At 37.0% G+C, this 22,896-nt stretch overlaps 1 protein-coding gene across 1 annotated transcript in view; it reads right to left on the reverse strand.

Moving 5' to 3' along the window:
• The window catches only part of MUC6 (mucin 6, oligomeric mucus/gel-forming), a 79,123-nt gene that overhangs the window by 26,203 nt on the left and 30,024 nt on the right, over positions 1-22,896 (reverse strand). Inside the window, exons 12-21 of the mRNA XM_063437500.1 lie at positions 22,221-22,341; positions 18,539-18,677; positions 17,264-17,368; positions 15,299-15,371; positions 10,672-10,836; positions 9,957-10,051; positions 8,437-8,566; positions 7,220-7,469; positions 910-962; positions 718-824 (exon numbers count right to left, since the gene is read on the reverse strand). Coding sequence (XP_063293570.1) covers positions 718-824; positions 910-962; positions 7,220-7,469; positions 8,437-8,566; positions 9,957-10,051; positions 10,672-10,836; positions 15,299-15,371; positions 17,264-17,368; positions 18,539-18,677; positions 22,221-22,341 — 1,238 coding nt within the window. The remainder of the gene's footprint in view (positions 1-717; positions 825-909; positions 963-7,219; positions 7,470-8,436; positions 8,567-9,956; positions 10,052-10,671; positions 10,837-15,298; positions 15,372-17,263; positions 17,369-18,538; positions 18,678-22,220; positions 22,342-22,896) is intronic.

A 22,896-nucleotide genomic window follows, 5' to 3' on the forward strand; every position in this document is an offset into this window, starting at 1 on the left:
GGGCTCCACAGCTGTTGTTTCTACAGTTGTTAGCTTTCTGGCTGCTTGCAGAGAGCAAACAACTGTACCACCCTTAGAATTGGAACCATTGCAATGTCAGTTAATAAAGTCAGCAATACCACATACATTTATTGAATCACTGTGATTGGCTATGGCACTTCCTGGTATGCCAGAACTTCCTGTATAAGCTACAAAGAGAATTTTAATAGATAACAGATATGGTTATCTTTATTTCTTATTTTTGTTTAATTGTAATTAATTCTTATCCATATGATGTAGTATATGGAAGAATAGCTACACTCCTGTAGTGTTTCATTAACTGCAACACTTGTCCTGTGCCTTGAAGGTTGGGGTAGAATGCTGGTATACATTTGTATCAAATCCCACCCACTTTCCAAATCCCACCCCCTGGCTTTCAAGCAGACAACAGGTCCTGCTACTTCCTGGTTGTTTAGCTCAGATGAGCTAAACTAAAGAGGCAGCCAGTTGCCCAGATCACCTATTGGGAAGTCTGTGATTGGACAGCCACAGAATGTCTTGGCTGGGGAAGAAGTGGAGGGCATGGAAAGGCTGCAGACAATAGAACATAGTTAAATGAATGTATATTTTCATTGGGGTATATCTACTAAATAGTGACATATATATATTTATATATATATTTATATGGGCAATGGAGTGTCTCTGTAACACTCTGCAGTATTATTGAGTGAAACTTACGCATTGGATACCAGTGGCCAAAATCTGACATGAAGGGGCGCAGGCAGCTCCATATTTCTCGGTTAGGGACCCACATGTTTTCATCACCTTCGGAGACTCACAAATTTCTTCAAGAAGAAAATAAGATTCATGGTTATGTAAGAGTAGTTATTTTGGAAATAATCTGTTGAATAAAAGACTGTATGGTTTTACCTTCAAACACAGCTGGTTTGCCAATGCAATTTAGTTTTCCAGAAATACAGTAGCTACAAGAAAAATAAATATGATATGGCATTTATAAATTGCATTAAGAATATTAAACATTGTTGCAAACAACTAGTTTTCAAGTATTACTATTACAATTTTAAATTCAATTATCTATATAAAACTACGGTACTTGGATACAACCTTCAACATTTTCAGATCGCTTTTTTTAGAATAGGCGCTGCTACTGCACTCTCCGGTGGAATATTCCAGTACATGTCATCGATGCATCTGCATACACCAGATGCCTCCCTCAACTGGAGAGGGAATTGAGGCAGGAATTTAAAGTATTGGTCACATAATGTCTACATATATCAAAGTGTTAAACTTTTAAACTTTTTTGCCCTCTTTTTACAGGACTACCTGAACAACGTTTTTGCCACACCACAATAGCCTTACACCATTACTACTATAACTCATCTTATTGTCCCTGACCATAAATACGAAGGCTGAGCCTGTAGGTGGAGCCTGTAGTTGTGGGAAGGGTTACCCGACCTATAAATGCACAGGCCTCCCTTCCTGTGGGCTGATACTGCTTGGTTCAGCCCACCCACAGCTCCCTTTATCAATCGTTGGTGGCAGGGCCGGACTGGGAAGAAAATTCGGCCCGGGCATTTTTTAATCACAGCGGCCCACTAAGAAGGGGGCGGTGCAGAGAGGGTGTGTGTTTTGTCATCACTAATGACAAACACGCCCCCTCTCAAAGTGAGCATGTTAGTTCAATGCTCTTCCAGGGCAGACCATGCGCAGAGCTCTGCTAAAGAGCTCTAGCATGAGAAAAAAGCCCTGTATTTGTTCTGCACAGCGCAAGCAAATTTAATAACATGCTTGCACTGTTTCCTTGCAACTTGGCTCTGGTGTCTCTATAAATGGATACCAGGAGACAAAAAGGAAAGAGTATTGTGCATGTGTTTGGAGCCTGCTTGTGGTATTACGTGTGTGTAGAGTGAGCTGATTGTGGTGTGGTATTGTGTAATAAGGTCTGTTTTAGTCGTGTTGTGTTTGTGGTGTAATGTAATGCATATGTGGCTAGGGACTCTAGAGAATGTGTGTATAGGGGAATGTAGCAAGTGTGTGCATACAGGCTATAGTGTGTGTGTGTATAGGTGATGTAGTGTTTGTAGAGAGTGTGTGTTTAGGGGTGTAGTATGTGTTTGCTTACAAGGAATCTGGTGTGTGTATAGGGGATCCAGAGTGTGTGTGTGTATATATATATATATATATATATATATATATATATATATATGTATATATATATATATATATATATATATATATATATGTATGTATAGGAGTCTAGTGTGTGTTTGAAGGACCCAGAATGTGTGTTGGAGATCTAGTGAGTGTGCGTATATAACGGATTCAGAGTGTATATAGGGATCTAGTGTCTGTATGTGTGTAGATAATCCAGAGTTGGGTAAAGGATGTAGTGTGTGTCTGGAATGTAATGTGTTCAGGGGTGCAGTATGTGTGTGAGGGGTGCTGTGTGTGTGAGGGGTGCTATATTATATAAATATGTTTGGAAGTATTGTGTATGTGTGTGATGCAGTGTATCGGGGGGTTGTGTGTGTATGTGAGGGGTGCAGGCTGTGTGTGAGGTGTGATGTATGTGAGGTGTGATGTATGTGAGGTGTGATGTGTGTGAGGTGTGATGTGTGTGAGGGTGGTGTGTGTGTGAGGGTGCAGTGTGTGCGATTGATTTGTGTGAGGGTGCTGTGTGTGAGAGTGCTGTGTGTGATGTGTATGTGTGGGTGCGGTGTATGGTGTGTGTGTGGGTGCTGTGTATGATGTGTGTGAGAGTGCTGTGTGTGATGTGTGTGAGAGTGTTGTGTGTGATGTGTGTGAGAGTGTTGTGTGTGATGTGTGTGAGTGCTGAGTGTGATGTGTGTGAGAGTGCTGTGTGTCATGTGTGTGTGTGGGTGCTGTGTATGATGTGTGTGAGAGTGCTGTGTGTGATGTGTGTGAGAGTGTTGTGTGTGATGTGTGTGAGAGTGTTGTGTGTGAGTGCTGAGTGTGATGTGTGTGAGAGTGCTGTGTGTGATGTGTGTGTGGGGGTGCTGTGTATGATGTGTGTGAGAGTGCTGTGTGTGATGTGTGTGAGAGTGTTGTGTGTGATGTGTGTGAGAGTGTTGTGTGTGATGTGTGTGAGTGCTGAGTGTGATGTGTGTGAGTGCTGAGTGTGATGTGTGTGAGAGTGCTGTGTGTGATGTGTGTGTGTGGGTGCTGTGTATGATGTGTGTTAGAGTGCTGTGTGTGATGTGTGTGAGAGTGTTGTGTGTGATGTGTGTGGGTGTTGTGTATGATGTGTGTGAGAGTGTTGTGTGTGTGAGTGCTGAGTGTGATGTGTGTGAGTGCTGAGTGTGATGTGTGTGAGTGCTGAGTGTGTTGTGTGTGAGTGCTGAGTGTGTTGTGTGTGAGTGCTGAGTGTGATAATGTTGTGAGTGCTGAGTGTGAGAGTGCTGAGTGTGAGTGCTGAGTGTGAGAGTGCTGAGTGTGAGAGTGCTGAGTGTGAGAGTTCTGAGTGTGAGAGTGCTGAGTGTGAGAGTGCTGAGTGTGAGAGTGCTGATTGTGAGATGTGTGTGATGTGTGTGCTGAGTGTGATGTGTGTGCTGAGTGTGATGTGTGTGCTGAGTGTGATGTGATGTGTGTGCTGAGTGTGATGTGTGTGCTGAGTGTGATGTGATGAGTGTGCTGAGTGTGATGTGTGTGAGTGTGATGTGTGTGATGTGTGTAAATGTTGTGTGGGTAAATAAACAAATAATAAAACTAAGGGGGGTAAATAAACAAATAAAAAAAACTAAGGGGGGTAAATAAACAAATAAAAACAACTAAGGGGGGTAAATAAACAAATAAAAAAAACTAAGGGGGTAAATAAACAAATACAAAAAAAAACTAAGGGGGTAAATAAACAAATAAAAAACTAAGGGGGGTAAATAAACAAATAAAAAAAACTGGGGGGTAAATAAACAAATAAAAAACTAAGGGGGGTAAATAAACAAATAAAAAAATTGGGGGTAAATAAACAAATAAAAAACTAAGGGGGGTAAATAAACAAATAAAAAAAACTGGGGGGTAAATAAACAAATAAAAAACTAAGGGGGGTAAATAAACAAATAAAAAAAACTAGGGGGGTAAATAAACAAATGAAAAAACTAGGGGGGTAAATAAACAAATTGAAAAAAAACTAAGAAGGCATTAAATCCCCCCCTCCCTTCTTACCTTTAGCCTGGGAGGGGGGGACAGGCATGGTTGTAACTTGTACCTGGGAGAGGGGGACCAGCAGTCGCACACGATCCCTGGTGATCCAGTGGTGAGTGAACTCTCGCGAGATCGGGGGCGTTGCCATAGCAACGCTCCCGATCTCGCGAGAGGAACCCGGCGGAGCTGCAAGATAGAGCTCCGCCGGGTCCTCTCCCTCCCTCCCCAGCCGCAGGTCTATTTAAGTGGGCCGGTGAGGGAGATCTCCGATCTCCTCACCGGCCCGCCATGGCACACAGCGGGGCCGGCGCTCGGATAGTGCCGGCCCTGCATAGACCGGCAGGGGAGATCCTGGGACCTTCCCCTGCCGGCCTCGGCCCCTGGCCACCGCGGCCCACCGGGCATTTGCCCGGTGTGCCCGATGGCCAGTCCGGGCCTGGTTGGTGGGTACTCTTTTACAGACCTACCCGAACATCAGTTTCGGCACACCACAACCGACTTACACCATCACTACTACAACTTGGCTTATTGTCCCTGACCACATATATAATTTGTCATTTTTATAGTTTCCCTTTTACCATTTCCTTTCACTAATTCAATTAATTCTATTTTTGGAGCACTTTTCATTCTATAATTTTTATGTTTTAATATAATGGTTCAGTTTTAACCTATTTGTTATATTACTATTCAGAATAATTCTTAATTAATGAATTGTTTCTTTTACACTGTATATCTTAAGTTATGTTATTTGAGATTGTATACATTCCAGATGTTAAAGAGATAACATGAGATGCATATAAGAGACTCAAGGGAAAACAATCCAGGGGCTGGATGTGTTTAAAAACCAGCCGCATAGATCATATGCTTAGCTCTGATGAAGTGATCCCAACAATCACGAAACGCGTAAGGCAGCATCAACTCACACTTTACAAACAAGTGCAGAAAGTGGTATGCACAGCAGCTCGCAGTGGAATGCACGCGAAGAGCCGGCCCAAGAGGAAAGAGTACTTAAGGGACATACAGACTGATACCAATTTTCTCCCAGGCGATGTGCAAACTATACCTGCATCTTCTGCAAGTGTGTTTTAATTCATTTTTATTCTAATAAAGTTTTACCAGAGAGCACAATGTCTCTGCTATTCTCATTATAGATATACCCCACCGTGGCATTCTGACACAGATATCACCATCTGGATTATACAACTATTTCAAGATACAAGGATTTGTCAAGTTGTATTAGTGTCTATGATACATTTTGCATTCTAGCCTAATACTATAACAATTCAGCATATTTAGCAAGTCCACAGGGTTCTCACCATAGCAGGGGTGACTTCACTAAATTTATATTAAGCTGATACGTTGTACAATATCGGGACAGTAACATATTGACTATCTCTATAATATCCACGCTGTAGAGAACTTTGGACATTTTTTATTATTCTAATTTAAAAAAAAATTATTTGATACTGCGGCTAGACAGTAACTTTTATGTATTATCACTTTTAATATTACTATCTAAATTTATATATACAAATATTTAGTTGATATACCTCTTTTTCTCCAATAGCTGATACCTAGTTGATGATATTTATTTATATAATTTTTCTCCCATTCCTAGTCACAGCATTAGTTTAGTTCTTTGCTTTTTTATTAATATTTTTTTTAGCCTCGGGTGGGGGCTTTGTACGTTTTACCGATTCCAGTGAGAGATTTTCGATATTTATTAACTTTCAATTTTTAATTTATTGCTCTTCCACTCGACTTGACTTATTGCCATATCCTTTATAGCCTGTCTACTCTCCCTACCCTGTGTCCCTCAGAACGGTATTATCCAACTTTACCCTCCAGGTTTCACATATTTTACCAGGAATCCCTGCACTCAGGCTGCACGGAAAATTTCCTTTAAGCTGCCGGGTGCTGGTCCTTGGGGCTTCTTATCCAGAGAAAACAGAAGGTGGGCTACACTAGCTGTCTTTTATCTACTTGATAAAAGACTGTGAGTGCAGCCCACCTTCTGTTTTCTCTCTCTCTCTCTCTCTCTCTCTCTCTCTCTCTCTCTCTCTCGCTCTCTCTCTCACCCTTTCCACCTAAGTGGATAGCAAATACATTTAGGTGGAAGGGGTTTTCATCCACACTATACATTGTATTAACTATCCACTTACTTCAGGTGGAAGGGGTTTTCAAAAAACAGTATGGAATAAATCTTTTTACAGTGTGTTTGTGACATGTCTGTCTTCTGAGGGCTAAAACTCCTTTGATAACGCTGAAGAAGTGCCAACCTCAAGGGGTTAAATCCATTTATTAACTGTGTATCCCCAAATTTGTAAAGATGGTGCTGGTCCACTCTGCCCCCTGGATACAGGCAATGCATGAGACTTCAAGGGAAAGGCCTCTGAGAAGCAGAGGACTGGGCACCGCTGATAGGCTGAGAGTGTCAGCTTTGCATCCACCAAACTAAGGCCTCAATTTAAAAAGCTTTCCAAATGATTTTTGTATATAAATTATTTGGAATATTTTTCTAACAGTTTAGTATGATTTGGATAGCTTATTAAATCAAGGACAAATTACTAAATTTAATATTTTTAGATAAACCTTTAAAATGATTTAATATTATGAAAAATATTTTGTAATGCTTTTAAAAAATTATATTTTGATGTTTCAATATATTATATATTTTTTTATATTTAAAAAAAATTTTTTGAAAATGTTTAATTATTTGAAGAGCTTATCCAGTGATATTAAATTAAGTCCTTGGGCACGCACTTTTTTCTAAATACAATCAGTTGCATTCTGAATTGCAGTTCTTTTATTGACAATCAACCTTTGACGTGTGCACCAAACATATTCTCCCTCAATTCTCTGCACATCTCTGCAACTAATCATTATAAATATGCTACAAATAGATGCACTGGGACCTAACCAATAGTTTTCAGAAATTTTGTAAAATAAAAAAAAATGTAAATATATGTCCTCATTGTTTAAGTTTAAAAATAAATTGCAATTTACAATTAAATGTTCATTAAGAACTATACATTACATGAAAGTGCTGGTTCTTCCTTACCAAGTGAGGCCATTGAATAAAGTCTGTTGGTTGGGCATAATAACTGTAGTCTCATCCAGATAGCAGGGGCAACGTGATTTGGGGACACAATTTTCTTTGTCATCAAGGTAGTATCCCAGTGGGCAATTGCATCCTTCAATGGGAATGTCATTCGGGTAACACTCCAACTGCACATTCGAGAGAGACAGGCAAGTCCGACTGCAAGAGCTTGTGTCATAGCTGTAGGTCTGATTGCCACTACAAGCAATAGCTGGAGGAGAAGGCAAGGACAATTCCAAGGTTATATAAGGTAAATACCACAATGTATCTTCGTAGGAACAATGGTACAGCAGGGATTCAAAAACACCTTAGCAGTACTAATATAGCCAACTTGCTCTTATTCCATATACATCAATGATAGGCAGCCAGTAGAACAATCTGGCAAAGGAAAAAGAGCGAATAGTTCTAAATTATGTGAAGGAACGCCTAATCTTGTACAAACGTAAAGCATGAAAGGGACATCTTAGACACAATAACAACTTAAGTATAATAAAATGTTGATTGTGTCTTGAGTGTCCTTTTCAACCAACCTTGATTAATCAAACTAATTTCACAAAGGTGTTATTTTTTTTAATTTTTATTAAACAGAGAATATTAGTTAATATAAAAGAATACTATAGTCCCTGCAGCCACTCAATTCCCCTCCAGCAATGTCACACTAACTCTTTTTGTTGTCCAATCCAATGTTCCTCATAGAGGAGCACTGGGGACAAAACCATAATGCAACTTTTAGGATAAAGTAACTGAGACTGAGCTTATTTTTTTACCTTTGCTTTTTTAAAACTAAATTTTACAATCTACCTCAATAAATTCTGATGTGTCTGTTGTACACAGGTACAGTAAAACCAGTATTTCTGTACTTCTAAATGTATTTCTAAATGTTTCTTTTATTTTAGTAGTAAACAATATCAAGTATTCACATATATATTGATATGTAAATTACAATGACATTTCATGTAATAGAACATTGCAAACCTGCGACTACACTCATGTAGTCAGTTTTCTTAAATTCTATATTAATTTGTTAAGTGTTAAAATAATATTAATAATAAATAAACACGTTTCATTCTCTTTTTTTGTGATGTGCCAATTCATTTAGAATTTAATTTAACTCTTCTATTATTTTATATGTGCTTTCAAATAGGTTTAGTATTTAGTATGTAACCAGTTGGACTTACTGCAGTTGGTGCTGTGTCTCCAGTTCTTTAGAACAAGTCCCTGGGATGCACATGCGCGGGCATAAGAGCCCATGGCAGAACAGATGTAGTTGATGGTCTCTTGGTAATTGCAGGCTTCATAAACACATCTCTGAAATGCAAAATTATATAAATACCCAAAGAAATCACAGTTCTGTTATACATACGCAGGGGTATCTACTAAAGCATGAATTGTTAGGAATTCAAAGTGAATGGACAACATAGTCACCAGAACAACTCCAGCTTATTTGTTCTGGTGAGTATAATTAGTCCCTTCAGGCTTTTTGCAACAAACACTGTCTTTTCAGAGAAAATACAGTGTTTACATTAAAGCCTAGGGATACCTCCACTGGGCACTCCTCAGATGGCTACTAGAGGTGCTTCACGGGTCAGTGCTGCACAGTGTGCATCACTGCCATTCAGGTTCTCCACCCTCTACATGGAGACACCGAACTTTCCTCATAGAGATGCATTGATTAAATGTATCTCTATTAGGAGATGCTGATTGGAAAGGGCTGTGTTTGGCTAGTGCGGACTTCTTGACAGTCTCAGCCAATCCTATGGGAAAGCATTGTGATTGGCTCAGAACAACACTTCTAATGATGTCAGCCAACCAGGCAGGTCAGGGGCAGAGCCAGCTGTAGCAGACTGGACTGCAAGTAAGATTGTACACATGTTTGTGTTTCTGACCCTATAGAGTTCTTTTAAAGTAAATTTAAAATTTGAAACCAGAATAGCTGCACTGAAAATATAGCTGACTTTATTCCAATTTGCATATTTTGGACTAAAACTTGAAATTCTCTCTGAATGCCAAACACCACACTTTATTTAATCATTTTGTTAGACTTTTGGTTGCAATTCTGGTTTTAACCCTGTTGTTATTTGATGTCTAATGCATTTTAATAAATTGGCATGAATATTTTGTTTCTTTTCTTTTTTTTTTTTTTTTTTATGAATATGGTCATATCTTTGAGTTCCCTTATGTGAAACTCCTTACTTTTCAAAGAACATGCGAATTAACAATTAAAAAAATGGAAGATTTATTTTAAATCTCTTCTTTAGCTAAGAGATTACTTGTAATAAATTATATTACTGCCCAACCGTTTCAAATTATAGTATAACAACTAGAATAACATTAAATAGATTAATAGATTATACTGTATATTTTTTATGGATGCAAATATAAGTTTTGTCTCACTTTAAATGGACACTGCATGCATTATAACCTCTTATTATTCAAGTGGCAACAATGTCTGAGTCTTATGATAGAGTTAAATTTATTCTACTATTGGACAATCAGGATGTCCAATTTGAATATCCTCTTGAATTTGAATCAAAAAGTCTAATAGGCTAAAATTATATAGACATCACGACCCACGAGGGAGCAAACTAGAACCATCAGATACAGTATAACCTTACTAAATTGTAAATACAAATAAATAATATTTGCATACCTCATCTCAGAGATATAAAACCACTCAAAATACATCATATGTTCCTACCTTGTAATATGGTTCAGGATCTACTAATGTACGACACTGTTCAAACAAACTTCCTTTCTTCACCAGGAGAGAGCAGTGTGTCTCGGCATATATTTCTAGACCATACAAAATAATTGTGTAAATGTAATTACTATCAATTGTAACATAACCTGTTAAGCTACCATACAGAATTATTTCCCTGAGACAACGTATAAAAGTATATTGTTTCAAAATGGCAAAATCCAACATTCCCATGACCAAATATGCAGGCCAGTATATTGCATGCATGCATAATTTGTGTTTATCATGCTTTGGTCATGCAGTCATTATGTGTGAATGTACTTCTGATTTGCAAAGAAAGGTTCATGTTTAGTTGCTTTATACAAAGGCACCCCAGCATAGTACAATTGTGGGAAATCTACATTATAAAATGGGATAAAAGTTCTCTTTATGCACAATTAAGTGGTAGACTGATATGTACCCTACTATGGTACAAACAACTGGGAAGACTAATTGGGATTGATAATTAGTTAATTTTCATAATTTGTTTTGTTATCCAAATCAGGGTTTGGTGAATATGCGTGTGAGTATTTTTGCTCTTTTTGTGTAATGCAAATGTTCGGTATTGACCAGGATAATAAAATGATAGGTAGATATGCTAATGCTGTTTAAAACACTAGGGTGGAATAGTGGGGAAGAGAAGATGGCTATACTCATGGTTGATGGTTATACTCACGGTTGGAAATACTCATTGAGCAGGGATTGAAATCTATATTTGTAGCTGGTTTGCAGTTTGAAGTTGCTTTCCACGAATCTACAAACACAGTCACTGTTCCCTCTACAATTCCAGAGCTGGAGAGGAAATCATCTTCCGTCTTGCTGTTAAAATTTCCACACAGACCTAGTTTTCATGGAATAAATACATTCAGTGCTAATGACCTTGTACATTGACCTTGATCAAAGTTTCTCTTTCTTTAATATAACTAAACATCCACATTTCACGTGGGAGATAGTTGTTATGCACGATGAGGGTTTTATTCAAAATGAGCTTATCTGTTCCAAGTTACATTCCCAAGATGAAATAAACAAACCTTTTGTTTTTAATAAAAACATCTTGGTTCATCTCAGTAAGAAAACTCTCGAGGACGCCTCACAGCCTTAGACCTTTCCAAGTTCAATGTGAAATGCAGTAGAGGTACATTTTCACTTGAGGTGAGACCTTTGATGGCAATTGGAAATCAACTCAATATAATTACGATTAAATGTAGAATATAAACCCAGTATTCGCCTTAACTCACAGTATTGATAATGGGGGCCAGGATGTCTTAGCTGTAAAATCTATTATTAAACATTTGCATTCTTAAACATTTTGTCTGATACAGTATTCAGTTTAACTGGTCAGAAGTACTGAGTTATTAAGCATATCTGTTTTTTTTTTTTTGTTAGTTTTGTTCTTAGTTTTCACGTCCGTCTAGTCTTCATTTGGACAACACCTACTGTTTCTTTTTAATCCTTGCTCAATGTACTACCTGGCATTTCTTGCTAGATATAGCTTCTTCAGGCCTAGCATAACATTTCTTCTTCTTCTTATCTAAGCCTTGCTTCTAGGACTGGGATCTAACATTAAATTATTTGGGTTGGTGTACTCAGAAAAAAGACCACTCTTCGAAAACTTCACCAGATTAAATATGTGACAATTGACAAAGCTGATTAGACATCTCATTGAGTTGGTGCTCTTGGTGCATTACCTACCTTACAACATTGTGCTTTTTACATGTGAATACACAAATATGTTTTTACATAATTGTACTCAGTCATACATCCCTTACATTAACATGTGTTTGTAAGCTATAAAAAAAAAAAAAATTTAAAACCTCTTGTTGTTTCAAAGTGGTCTCTCTCCAACTTAATGTAGACATTTAGAATCGGGTTTTTCTGGACCACAATCTCCATGCCAAATGAAGTATACAGTATATAGTGTGTGGAGGATTCTCTAATGACCACAGCATCACCTGTAAGAATATTAAAAAAAACAAGCTTAGTAAATGTGTTCCATAATTTCAATTTAACAAGAACATTATCAGGAAAGGTAGAGAATATAAAGCTAATTGTGTAACAGAGAATGAAAATCCAATCTGCTTAGCACCCGTTAACAGAAGTTCAATTGTAAACTGTTTGGGACATTTCCATTTTCAGATCTATCATGTAAAAAGAGATTGATCCTTTTTGTTACACGACAGTGCATTTCTAAATAATTTCAGAATGAAGTAATCAGGGCAGACTGGCAATTTTGTATATAGTATCTACAAAAGCTATTGAAATTAACCCCTTAAGGACGCAGCTTCAAAAACAGTACTTACCCTTAACTACACAAGCCATTTTTGCTGTTTGTGTTCAAACGCAATTTGCATCTGTCATTTATTGCACCAACACATATTATATACTGTTTTTTAGAGGGCAAACGGGGATTTAATTTGATGTGACATATACATAGATAAAGTCTCATTAATTATAAAACAAATGCCAAAAAATGGAAAAAAAATGTTTTCACAGTTTTGGCAATAATAGCGTGTGCGTAGTATGTCCAGCTTAGAAAAAGTAATTCAAAATAAATTAATTTATGTGCCTTCATTTATAGAGTACATAATATATATAGGATTTCAGCTTATTTTGAAAGTTACAGGTCACAAAATATAAGGACTAAAATACAATTTCAATGTGAAGCAATTTTAGAAGTTGGTATGTTTGTCTTGTAGATTTAGTAGCCATCACAAAAAACAAAATTGCCACAAAAAAGTATATATTTATATAAAGTAGACATCACAGGCTATTTACCCAAGGAGGTTATTTTGATGCTTTTTATGTAACCATTTCATCGCCAATCTCTGCTAAATATTGAGTAAAATTGAGTCCCCCCCCCTATTTTGGCATATACAAATATAACAAGGTTTTTGTAATGTGTATTTTGTAAGCTGGTGTGTGCTATTCCTGTACAGAAACCCATATTATGTTCAGCTACATCTTCTGAGTATAACGACACCCCCATTGTATGCCTTTGGCACTATTCTGTATAGCTACAATGCCATATAAGAGACAAGGCTATTTCAGTTTCTATAGTTAGAATTTTCATAGATGGATTTGACGGGCCTGTGTCTCATTTTGGGGTATTTATATCAGTGTGATATTCAAATAACCCCACAAAAGGCTTCCATTTGATAACGCAGACACCTAGGGGTATCTGATATGGCGCATATTGTACCATTTTTTCACCAATTTATGTCAAGGTTTGTGGTGAGGAAAATAAAAGGATTTTTTTACATACATGTTGCATTTTTGCTGAGTATTTATTACACTTGATATGTGCCATTGTCATAAAATCCCACAAGTTATGATCAGTTACATCTTCTGAGTAAAACAATATGCCCAATGTATGACCCAGACACTATTTTGTGAAGTTACAGTGCTGTAAAAGAGACGTGACAAGTTCAGATTCTTAAGTGTGAATTTTCATGGAGGGTTTTGATGCGTCCGTGTCCCACTAGCAGTAAGCAGCACACAGTAAACTAATAGTAAATTCCACAATTTCCCATAACTCCCACCCACCACAGCTAGCAAAATATAAAATATATATAAAACAACCCTCAGGGGTTAAAAAACAAAAATCAGATCACAGTAAAATGTAGTCCCTGCCAATTGATCACTGTAGTCAGTGATCAGTTGGCAGGGAAGGAGTTAATTTTATTAAAGCAGGGGAAAGGGGGGTGGGATTAAACTTTGACTTTTTTTTTTTTTTACACAGGGAGAAGATCAGCAGCACTGATCCATTCTCTCTGCACTTCACACTGACTGCGGAAGCACAGGGAGGCGGAACAGAAGTCCCTGCAGCACACGTGCTCACTCTGACAGCCTGTAAGAGTGATCACAGCTGCAGGGACAGCGCGATCGGGTGCTCCTCATCTGCCTCTAATACCAAGGCAGACCGGAGGAGCGTTAACCCAGCGTTAATCTGGGGTCCATCATCCGGCGTTAAGTGCTTCAACAGCATGATGGACCCGGTCCGTCATCCGGCGTTAAGGGGTTAATATAGTTTATCTATGATGCCCCTAGTGGTGTTATTTTATATTGCAGATATATACATTTTTGAATTATATATACTTGAAAGATCACTCCAGACACCCATACATGTTAAGTTTAGTGTGTCGGTTATAGTTAATTATGCTGCTGTGCTATACTTCCAAACAGCAGTGTTTTACCCATTTGACTTCAAAAACATTACTATACATATTGCCATGATATCCATAAAATTCTAATTCGACTGTCTAACTGGTTACAGTAGAAATATGACAACTAAATTACAACTCTGAGAAACCTCTGCTGTGCCCATGAATAACTAACTACCAGCAGTATTATTGAACGTTAAAGGGACCCTTTAAGCACCAACACAACTTAACTTAATGATTTCCTGGTAAAATATTTTATAAATAAATACATTTACCTGTAGTTTCACTACTCAATTATCTGCCATCTAGGAGTTAAATCCCTTTTGTTCTTTTAGCCCGTGCCACAAATCCCTGGTCCAGGCTTACACAGCCTCTATAAAATTTCAAGTCTCACAGCACAGTGTGTTTACTTTAGAATTTATTATCTTCTGCTGTGTTACAGGTCAATAGTTCACATACAGGGAAGGTGTGACTAGCGCTGCATAAAAAAAGTAATTTAACTTCTATATGGCAGATAATTGAGCAGGGTATGATAACTGCAGGGTATGATCTATATACCAAAACAACTCATGTAAGCTAAAGTATTTTTGGTACTTATAGTGTCCCTCTAAGGAACATTTGAGCTTTGCGTTGATGGGGTAGGGCTTAAAAATGCATTCTAAGAACTAGAATATGATTAAGCATTCATGGGTTCATTAACTATAGAAGAATTACAGCAAATTGAGAGCGAAATTGAAATTTAGGGAGGGGGAGATTGGAGATGAGGGGAAAGGAAGGAGGGAGCAAAATTGCAGAAATGAGAAAAGATGAGTTTGAGAATTTTTGTTTATTGCAGTAAAGAGATCCAAAAATTCATATATTAGTCAACCAGCAGAGATAGCAGAAATCATGAAAGTAGAAATCATGAAATCATGCAGAAATCATGAAATCATGAAAGTCCAAAACACTTTAGACACCTTACTGTTTTGGACAAGGAACACAAATGAGAATAACATATGTGATTGTAGACTCAAATTGAGAAGGTAACAGATAACATTTGCAATTATTAGATGTCAAAATCAGTTTCTACACTGAATTTAAAACGATAATTTTTTACATTTGCGCAGTACAACATACATTTTAATATAAAAAATATTTACTCACTGGAAACATAAGGCAACTGTTTGAGCTGACCATCCACTATGATCTGATCCTGTTTGCTTATTATGATAGCTCCCTATAATAATATAATAAAATAAAATACAGCAATTTATTTGTAGTAAAAAACAACAAAATATGTGAGCAAGTTCTATAAATTATCATAGGTAAGATTATGTAGCAATCAACATGTCATAACACGTTCTCCACATTTTAAACATTTCCACAGACTAGGCCCAGTGAGGGAGCTGTTTAAAACATAAGTGCAAGGCAAAATTCTAAAAGAGAAACAGTCACCATGGAAACCAATGGAATGGACCTACTGATTGCTCCACCTTTGGAACGTCAGTCCCAAATTCCATTACTTTTCTCCCAGTGACAATTTTACCCCCCCCCCACCCACTGTGTTCTATGTTAACTTGTAACTGGTCAATTGTACATTGGATAACATGCTCTTGGTGTCACCTTACATACAATATTAGGAGGATTATTCACTAAAAGTGAGAATTCAAAGTGAATTACAAATTTAAGTCTTAAGCAGCCAAACGAAACGCATAGCTGACTTTGAGAATTTTCTCGGTTTGGCTGCTTTGACCTTAAATTATATATTCAATTTGAATGTAACTTCTGTTTTCTGTCTTCATCTGTATTTCGGTCATCCAATGGGAACTGTCCGACGGATTACGTCTTCAAGTGTGGATAGCTTCCTGATCGGTGGAACGCATATGCGTTCCACGAAGATCCGGCGGAAGTTCATGTATGGAAGAAGACAGATGAACAAACGAAGACAGAAATCTACAGATTGGTGGAACGGATCTTAATCACAACTGGAGGGACATTTATATAGAACTTCAGCTTTGGGACATGATAGAGCATTTTATTTTCTGTACTATTTGATCTTAATATATATTATTTGTTTTCTCCTGAGGAAGTCTACATTCCAGTTGACGAAACGCGTAGAGCTGTCATCCACCTCTACTTTATACCATCTTGGATAGATGTGTGCTCTGTGTGCTTTGTTGATGGGCCTTTTTACTTCTTACTTCTTGTAAGTGTATCTAATTAAAGCATGTGATATGTATTTTAAGCAGTGCTGTACTATGTCCATTTTTCCTTACATGCATCCCTTGATATTGAGATCTGAAAGAGTATCAGCTTCTGAAAATCTTAAGTGATATTGATGGGCTTGAAAAATCCACTTTTTTACTTAGGTGTATCTTATATTTCAATTCAAAATATGGTGAATCACCCTGTATATTATCTAGTCATTGTGTTAGATAAATGGATAACAAAATGTATAGATGAAATTGTGACATCTTTTTAAAGACTACAAACATGGAGGTCATATGGGACAGTGCTCATAGCCACCTTGCATCCAAGGGACACAGTGATAACTACGAGTGTGCACATACAAGAAACTGTAGGATGCAAAACAGGGTCAGTAAAGCTGTCAATTCAGCTGTTCCGTCTATTCCAGGACACCATGAGTGAGAAGTAAAGGACTACTGGGACTTACTGGGAGTTCTGCCAGTGCAAGGTATGAGTAACTCCAGGCAGGTATTTTTTTGTATCTACAGGTAGTTTTACCTGTAAGGGAACTTACCATCCACACAATTTATGGAAGACAGGTTCACTATAATACTGAAATATAATTTTCATGCAAGATTTATTACTAGTCATAAAAAGGACTTTTTAAAAACTTGACAAAAAAAGGCAAATTTTAAGGAAGATATTAAAACTGGTAAAAAAATTTCAGTTCCGTTGTTTTGACCTAAAACATCTTCGGTCAATTCTCCACAATTCTCAGTCTAGTGCATATACCAAATGATGTCCTTTGGTCCATGCTATAGATGCTGCTAATCCCACTTCCTTAATGTCTTTATATATATGTTTGCACTGCTGTCTTATTTGATGTCTAGAACTATTTTGAGTCCTTTGTTCCATATTTATTACAATGTTTCCAAAACTCACTGCTGCGGATGTGAAGATGATGCTTGCTAAGCACGTTTCAGAGTTGCTAAGGCCGCATTTTTCAAATGATGCCATGACAGTCACATTGCTAGGAAAATTTCCACTCTGTATGGGGAAATAAACAACAAATTATGTTTTATATTACTCAAAATACTGAAGGTAACATGGAAAAAGTAGCAAATTATATCTGTGATACCAGAAATGCCCCTTAGATTTAAACCTTCCAAAGAAGTACATCGGTCAAAGTTCTCTCAGAATGTATAATAAAGTGATACGTCCTTCTGCGAATTTCATAAAAAATTGTCTAATGTGTATTTACTGGTAATGACAAGCTTATCCTGAGTTACTATCCCACAAATGCTCACTTTAATAAAAATACTTTGTTTTATTTGATTGTAAACAAATACATAATAGGGCAGTAAATCGAATATATATTCAGTGTAGGAGCCCTATAACTTGATTTAGTATTGATGATCAAGTCTAGTTTCTGTCTATGTATGCAAAGTATTATCAACAATAGTGTAAAACGTTAGTAATAATTGCAAATGGTTGAACTCAGTGTATTACGTGATAAGTCCCACCAAAAAAACCCCAAAAGAATGAGTGAAGCTCCTGTGAATTAAACTTACCCCTCAATTGTACCGGAGTTTTAAAGGTGTATATTTTTTAGATGAAAGAAACAGAAAACACTTAATAGTGCAGTAATGTGTGAATATAAACTTAAGTAGTGAATGGTGAGTGATGAGAACTCACATTTGGAAGAGCATTTTGTGAATACATGCTCTAAACCCAAGGGCTTCGTGCCTTTAAGTGTGGGGATTATTTTTCCAGATGTGGTTACGTACTAAACTTTCATTTAATTTAGGTGCTCCTCTGTACACAATCATAGGTTTGATATGTAAAGGATTACATAAAATCGGGTCACTTCTTAAAATTGTCCAGAATTTAGTAATTATTTGTCTTATATGACGACTATTCTGATTAAAATGACAGATTAAAGGCATTCTGGATTGGTTATTTGGTTTAGCAGGTTAATATGTCAACATAGACTTTTTGTCCATATCTGAAATCTCTTTAATGTTTTCTTCTAATGCATTAATTTTGTAGACCTTGTTTAAAAATGTACTCTTAATCTTACTAGCTTGTGTGTGTTTGAGAAGTCAGTTTATGTCAACAGAGACTTTCTTAGCAGATGTGTAATCTCTTTAAGGCTTTCTTCTAATGTATCAGTATTATAGACCTTGTTTAAAATTGACTCTATTTTTCGTTACTTACTGTAACCAGAACATAGACGCAAACCCCATGGAACCGATACATGTTGGCATCAAAGGTTGTAATAAAGGATCCCCCTTCTATGGCACATCTTCCTGGGCAAGGTGTTTCCTTACAGCTCCACTGACCCATATGGCATTGGCTGCAGAATATAAAAACAGGTATACACATAATTTAGACTGATTTGGGTTGGTGGCTGTGAAGAAAATAACCATTTAATTTGAGACTATTATGGCCATTCGTGTCTTTTTTGTTTTATTAGTTCGGTAACTGAAACTACCGAACACCAACCACCCCCTGGCTCATTATCTACAAAGGGAACTGTCGATTGAGCGCTCTCTCTGGGTGGCATCTTGTTTGCATGAAAGGAGGCAGTGGGACTTGGTCGTCGAGTGTCTGGAACTAAAATCGGACACTCGACTTCCCGAACACCGGTAAAAACATACAAACTCCTGCTTCCTTTTCCTGAACAGCTAGGAGAGCGCTGTTCGGTAGTTTTGTTCCCACAAACAAAGGGAACAATCGCTCCTATGAGCCAGGGGGCTCCGTTCGTGCTTTTTTAGTTTATTTGACATTTTTTAAATAGACCGAACGCACAGCCTAAACTCATGGAACTGTTTCTGGGCAGGAGCCTCGTGTGTGGTCGGTCAAATGTGACTTTCATGAAATTCTAAAACCCCTGAACTGATCTGGGTGATGTTTGGATATGTTGGTCACCCAGATCAGGGCTATCAGGGGATGTGACATTTATGGGGGTCCTGTATGTTTTGGGGTGTTTTCCAAGTTTTGTGAAAATTATGTTCCCTCTGCCTGAAGATGATTAAGTTATTACTTTATCTGACCCAATTATCTCCAGACAGAGAGGAGGGAATTAACTGTTTGTACTGGGAGTGTCACTGTTTGTCCCTGCATTGTCATTGGCTGTAATAAGTTATGTCCCTGTTTTCCATCAGTTCCAGGGGGTGTTCCTCTGGCCTGGAGAATTGCATAAAAGCCAGTGTGGCACAATAAAGATTCATTCCTGTTGTACCTTTCATGAAGTCTAGGCTCATGTTTGGGTAGCTATCTACTTGCTGGGGAGAAACTGCTTGGATGCTGCATTCGTCTGGAACTATTCGTATCTACACTCGATCTGCAACTATAATCACTAAGGCTTAGCAGTTTAGGAGGAATAGGCGAACAAGATACTTAATATATCAGCATTCTTAACATTGGCAAGAATTAATGTGTGATTTAGAATCAGTCTCAGATTCCATGTACCATGAGTCACACTTTACAATTTGATGGCATTGACATCTTCTTACATGCTCTAAAACTATTCATAGACAGTTACGCAGCACAGAGTATTAGTTATGTTCCAAAGAGACTATGGACACTGTCCTCAACCATTTTGGAGCACTTTTACAGAAACAGGGGCTCTCTCTCTGGTACTTATAGCTTGCTTCCTCAGCAATTACACTGATAATGTCCATAATTACACTTCCACATTATGTATGTCCTGTATGCTAATGTTTAGTATTATCAGCCCTGCTCCATAAATTTGACTACTTTAATGTCTGCATAGTTTTCATGGAACTCCCTTCCCTGCTCCATAAGACTCTTACCCTATCTCCATTCCTCAAGAAATCATTGAAAGCTCACCTCTTCAGGAAAGCATATTACCTAAACTGATAATAGCTTTCCCTATCTGCACCTTGCTATCTCTCCTGCAATTGTTATCCAAAAAAAGATCTAATTGGAAACTATTCTAACAACCTAAATTTGTACCATACCCTTACCCTTTGACCCACTTTACCCCACTCTTAGAGTGTAAGCTCCTTGAGTGTAAGCTGGGCAGAATCCTCGCTCCCTGTATTCCTGTGTATCAAACTTGTCTGGTTACAAATACCTGTCTGTTAGTCCACCCATTGTACAGTGCTGCGGAATTTGTTGGCGCTTTATAATGATTAATAATAGTAATATAACCGTGTTACATCAGCATTGTGATTGTATCTTTGCTATATTAGAAATTGTTAAAATAAAAATGAAATAAAACCTATTTATAGCTCATAAATATTTGCTGTACGGGGAGATAAGAGAGACATCTTAGACTATCAGAAAAAGTGTGCAACACAGGTAAATGATACTTTGTAAAGAAGCGTCCACATCCGAGATAATCTCAGGGATGTCTGGGAAAATTAAAAGACTTAATGCTGGCAGGCATGACAAAATTAGCAAAATACGTGACTTGATGCTATATTTATTTATACAATATTTTACCAGAAAGATACATTGGGATTTCTCTCGTTTTCAAGTAGGTGCTGGGTATGTAGACAAGGGTCATGGGAAAACATTACTTGCATTAAATGTCACATCGTTTGAATAGGTACTTTATGTGCTGGATTTGTGGACCCAGGACATACTTGAAAACAAGAGAAATCTCAATGTATCTTTCCTGGTAAAATATTTTATAAATAAAATAAAAATACTCTTATTTTAAATATAATAAAGAAAGGAAAAATTTTCATTTTTAATGAATGTCATACTTACTGTATTTTGGGTAATATTTTTACACTCCAGATAAAATTACATTTCCCACGAGTTCTATGCTGAGTTAAAAGTTTTTTTAGTGCTTATGGGTTAAAATATATACGTCTAGCAAAGAACTCAGAGGTGAGAACATCATAGTACATGTGGTATTAATAGTACTGAAACCCAATCATGGAATTGCTTGCCAACACCATCTAACATTTAGTAGTGATGGGGCAATTGTGGGAAATCATTTGATGGCTGCCAGGAACATTGTTTCATAATTTATTGAAGAGATTAGCACACATTTACCATACATGTCACAATAGCCTTCAATGTGACATATCCAGGAAGGCGTACTCACAATATAATATTGCGAAATAAAAGGTAAGCTGTCACACTAACTGAAACCAGACAAAGAAGCAAATTGTGGATGTAATTTGTGGTTGAGGTTTATTTGTCAACCTCCCGTGGGACATGTAAACTCAACGGGTCAGATCTAATCATCATTGTGATCCTTTGTATGGTTAAGGGCCATTACACAAGTTTTAACATAATGAAAATCTCAGAAAAGGCAAGAAAAGGTAGAAATCCTTTTGACCATTCTTGGTTTTGTGTACAACTCTATCGTAAGAAATAGAAATTGTTAATCATCGATTAGTCATGATTGGGACAGAGTTATGGCTATAATCGGAGTGACAAAAGCCAAATAGCAGAAGGAATACTAAGAGAGTGTTGCTATAAACTTTTGGTAGATAAGCCAGTAATCCCAATATACAAATATATCTGAATTATCTCCTAAATGATCAATGAGCAGTGAACCTTCAGAGGCATGATCTATATACAAAGACTGCCTTATTAAGCTAAAGTTGTTTTGGTGACTATAGTGTCCCTTCCAGTTTTATATAAACCTTATGGTTTCTTTAAGTGTATGTCCTACTCTCTCTCTCTTTATATCTTTATATGTATTTATGTATGTACGTGTGTATATATATATATATATATATATATATATATATAATTGAATTGGAATGTTCTCCACAACTTGATACTTGTAACATTGTGTATAGCCCATATAGTCTTTAGGAATTGTATACTCTGTTCTCATTGGTGGCTAGATATGCCCAATAAGTTAATTACACAACTGGACTTCACTCTGTTCAATTCTTCTACTCACCATATACTGCAGTCTGTTGTGATGTGGTCTCCTGGGTTGTAGATTTCCCCATTAACAACACAGGGACATTCATTAATTTGGACACACGTTTTATTTTTAGACAGGTCGTCAAGGACAGTGCCTGAAGGAACAACAATGTGTTTAATTGATATGATCTGACTAGATTTTGTTCCTGATCAACTCAAATAATATTTAAGAGGATGAAATGCTAAGAAGGATGCTGAGTCAACTATTCAGGGAACAGAAGAAATGACCAAGTACCATAAATGGTGACCAAGTACTAACTGATTTATTTTATTTATACTTCTTTCCTCTTAAAAATGAATATTATAATATTCTTCTTAATCTTTATTCGTTTGCTGTATGTCCCATAAACATTTAGGTATAGATATATTTACTCAGGGTTTCTCCTACATATCTACTACCTACTCATCACATATTTATGCTGAATACCTTGTACAGCATCATAAAACAAATCTTGTTATTAAACTACATTGATGGCAGACCTTTTTTTTATAAATATATAGTATTTTTTTTCATAGACTTTTTTATACATTTATTTATACATAGACTTTTTTATACATATATAGTATTTCAGTAGAGTTTTTTTTTTTTCATCTTCATCTCTGCAATTATTTTTACAGGTGGATCTTTACATCCATATCTGGCTCAATGG

Source organism: Pelobates fuscus, chromosome 12 (genome assembly GCF_036172605.1).
Source record: "Pelobates fuscus isolate aPelFus1 chromosome 12, aPelFus1.pri, whole genome shotgun sequence".
Taxonomy (NCBI): Eukaryota; Metazoa; Chordata; class Amphibia; order Anura; family Pelobatidae; genus Pelobates; species Pelobates fuscus.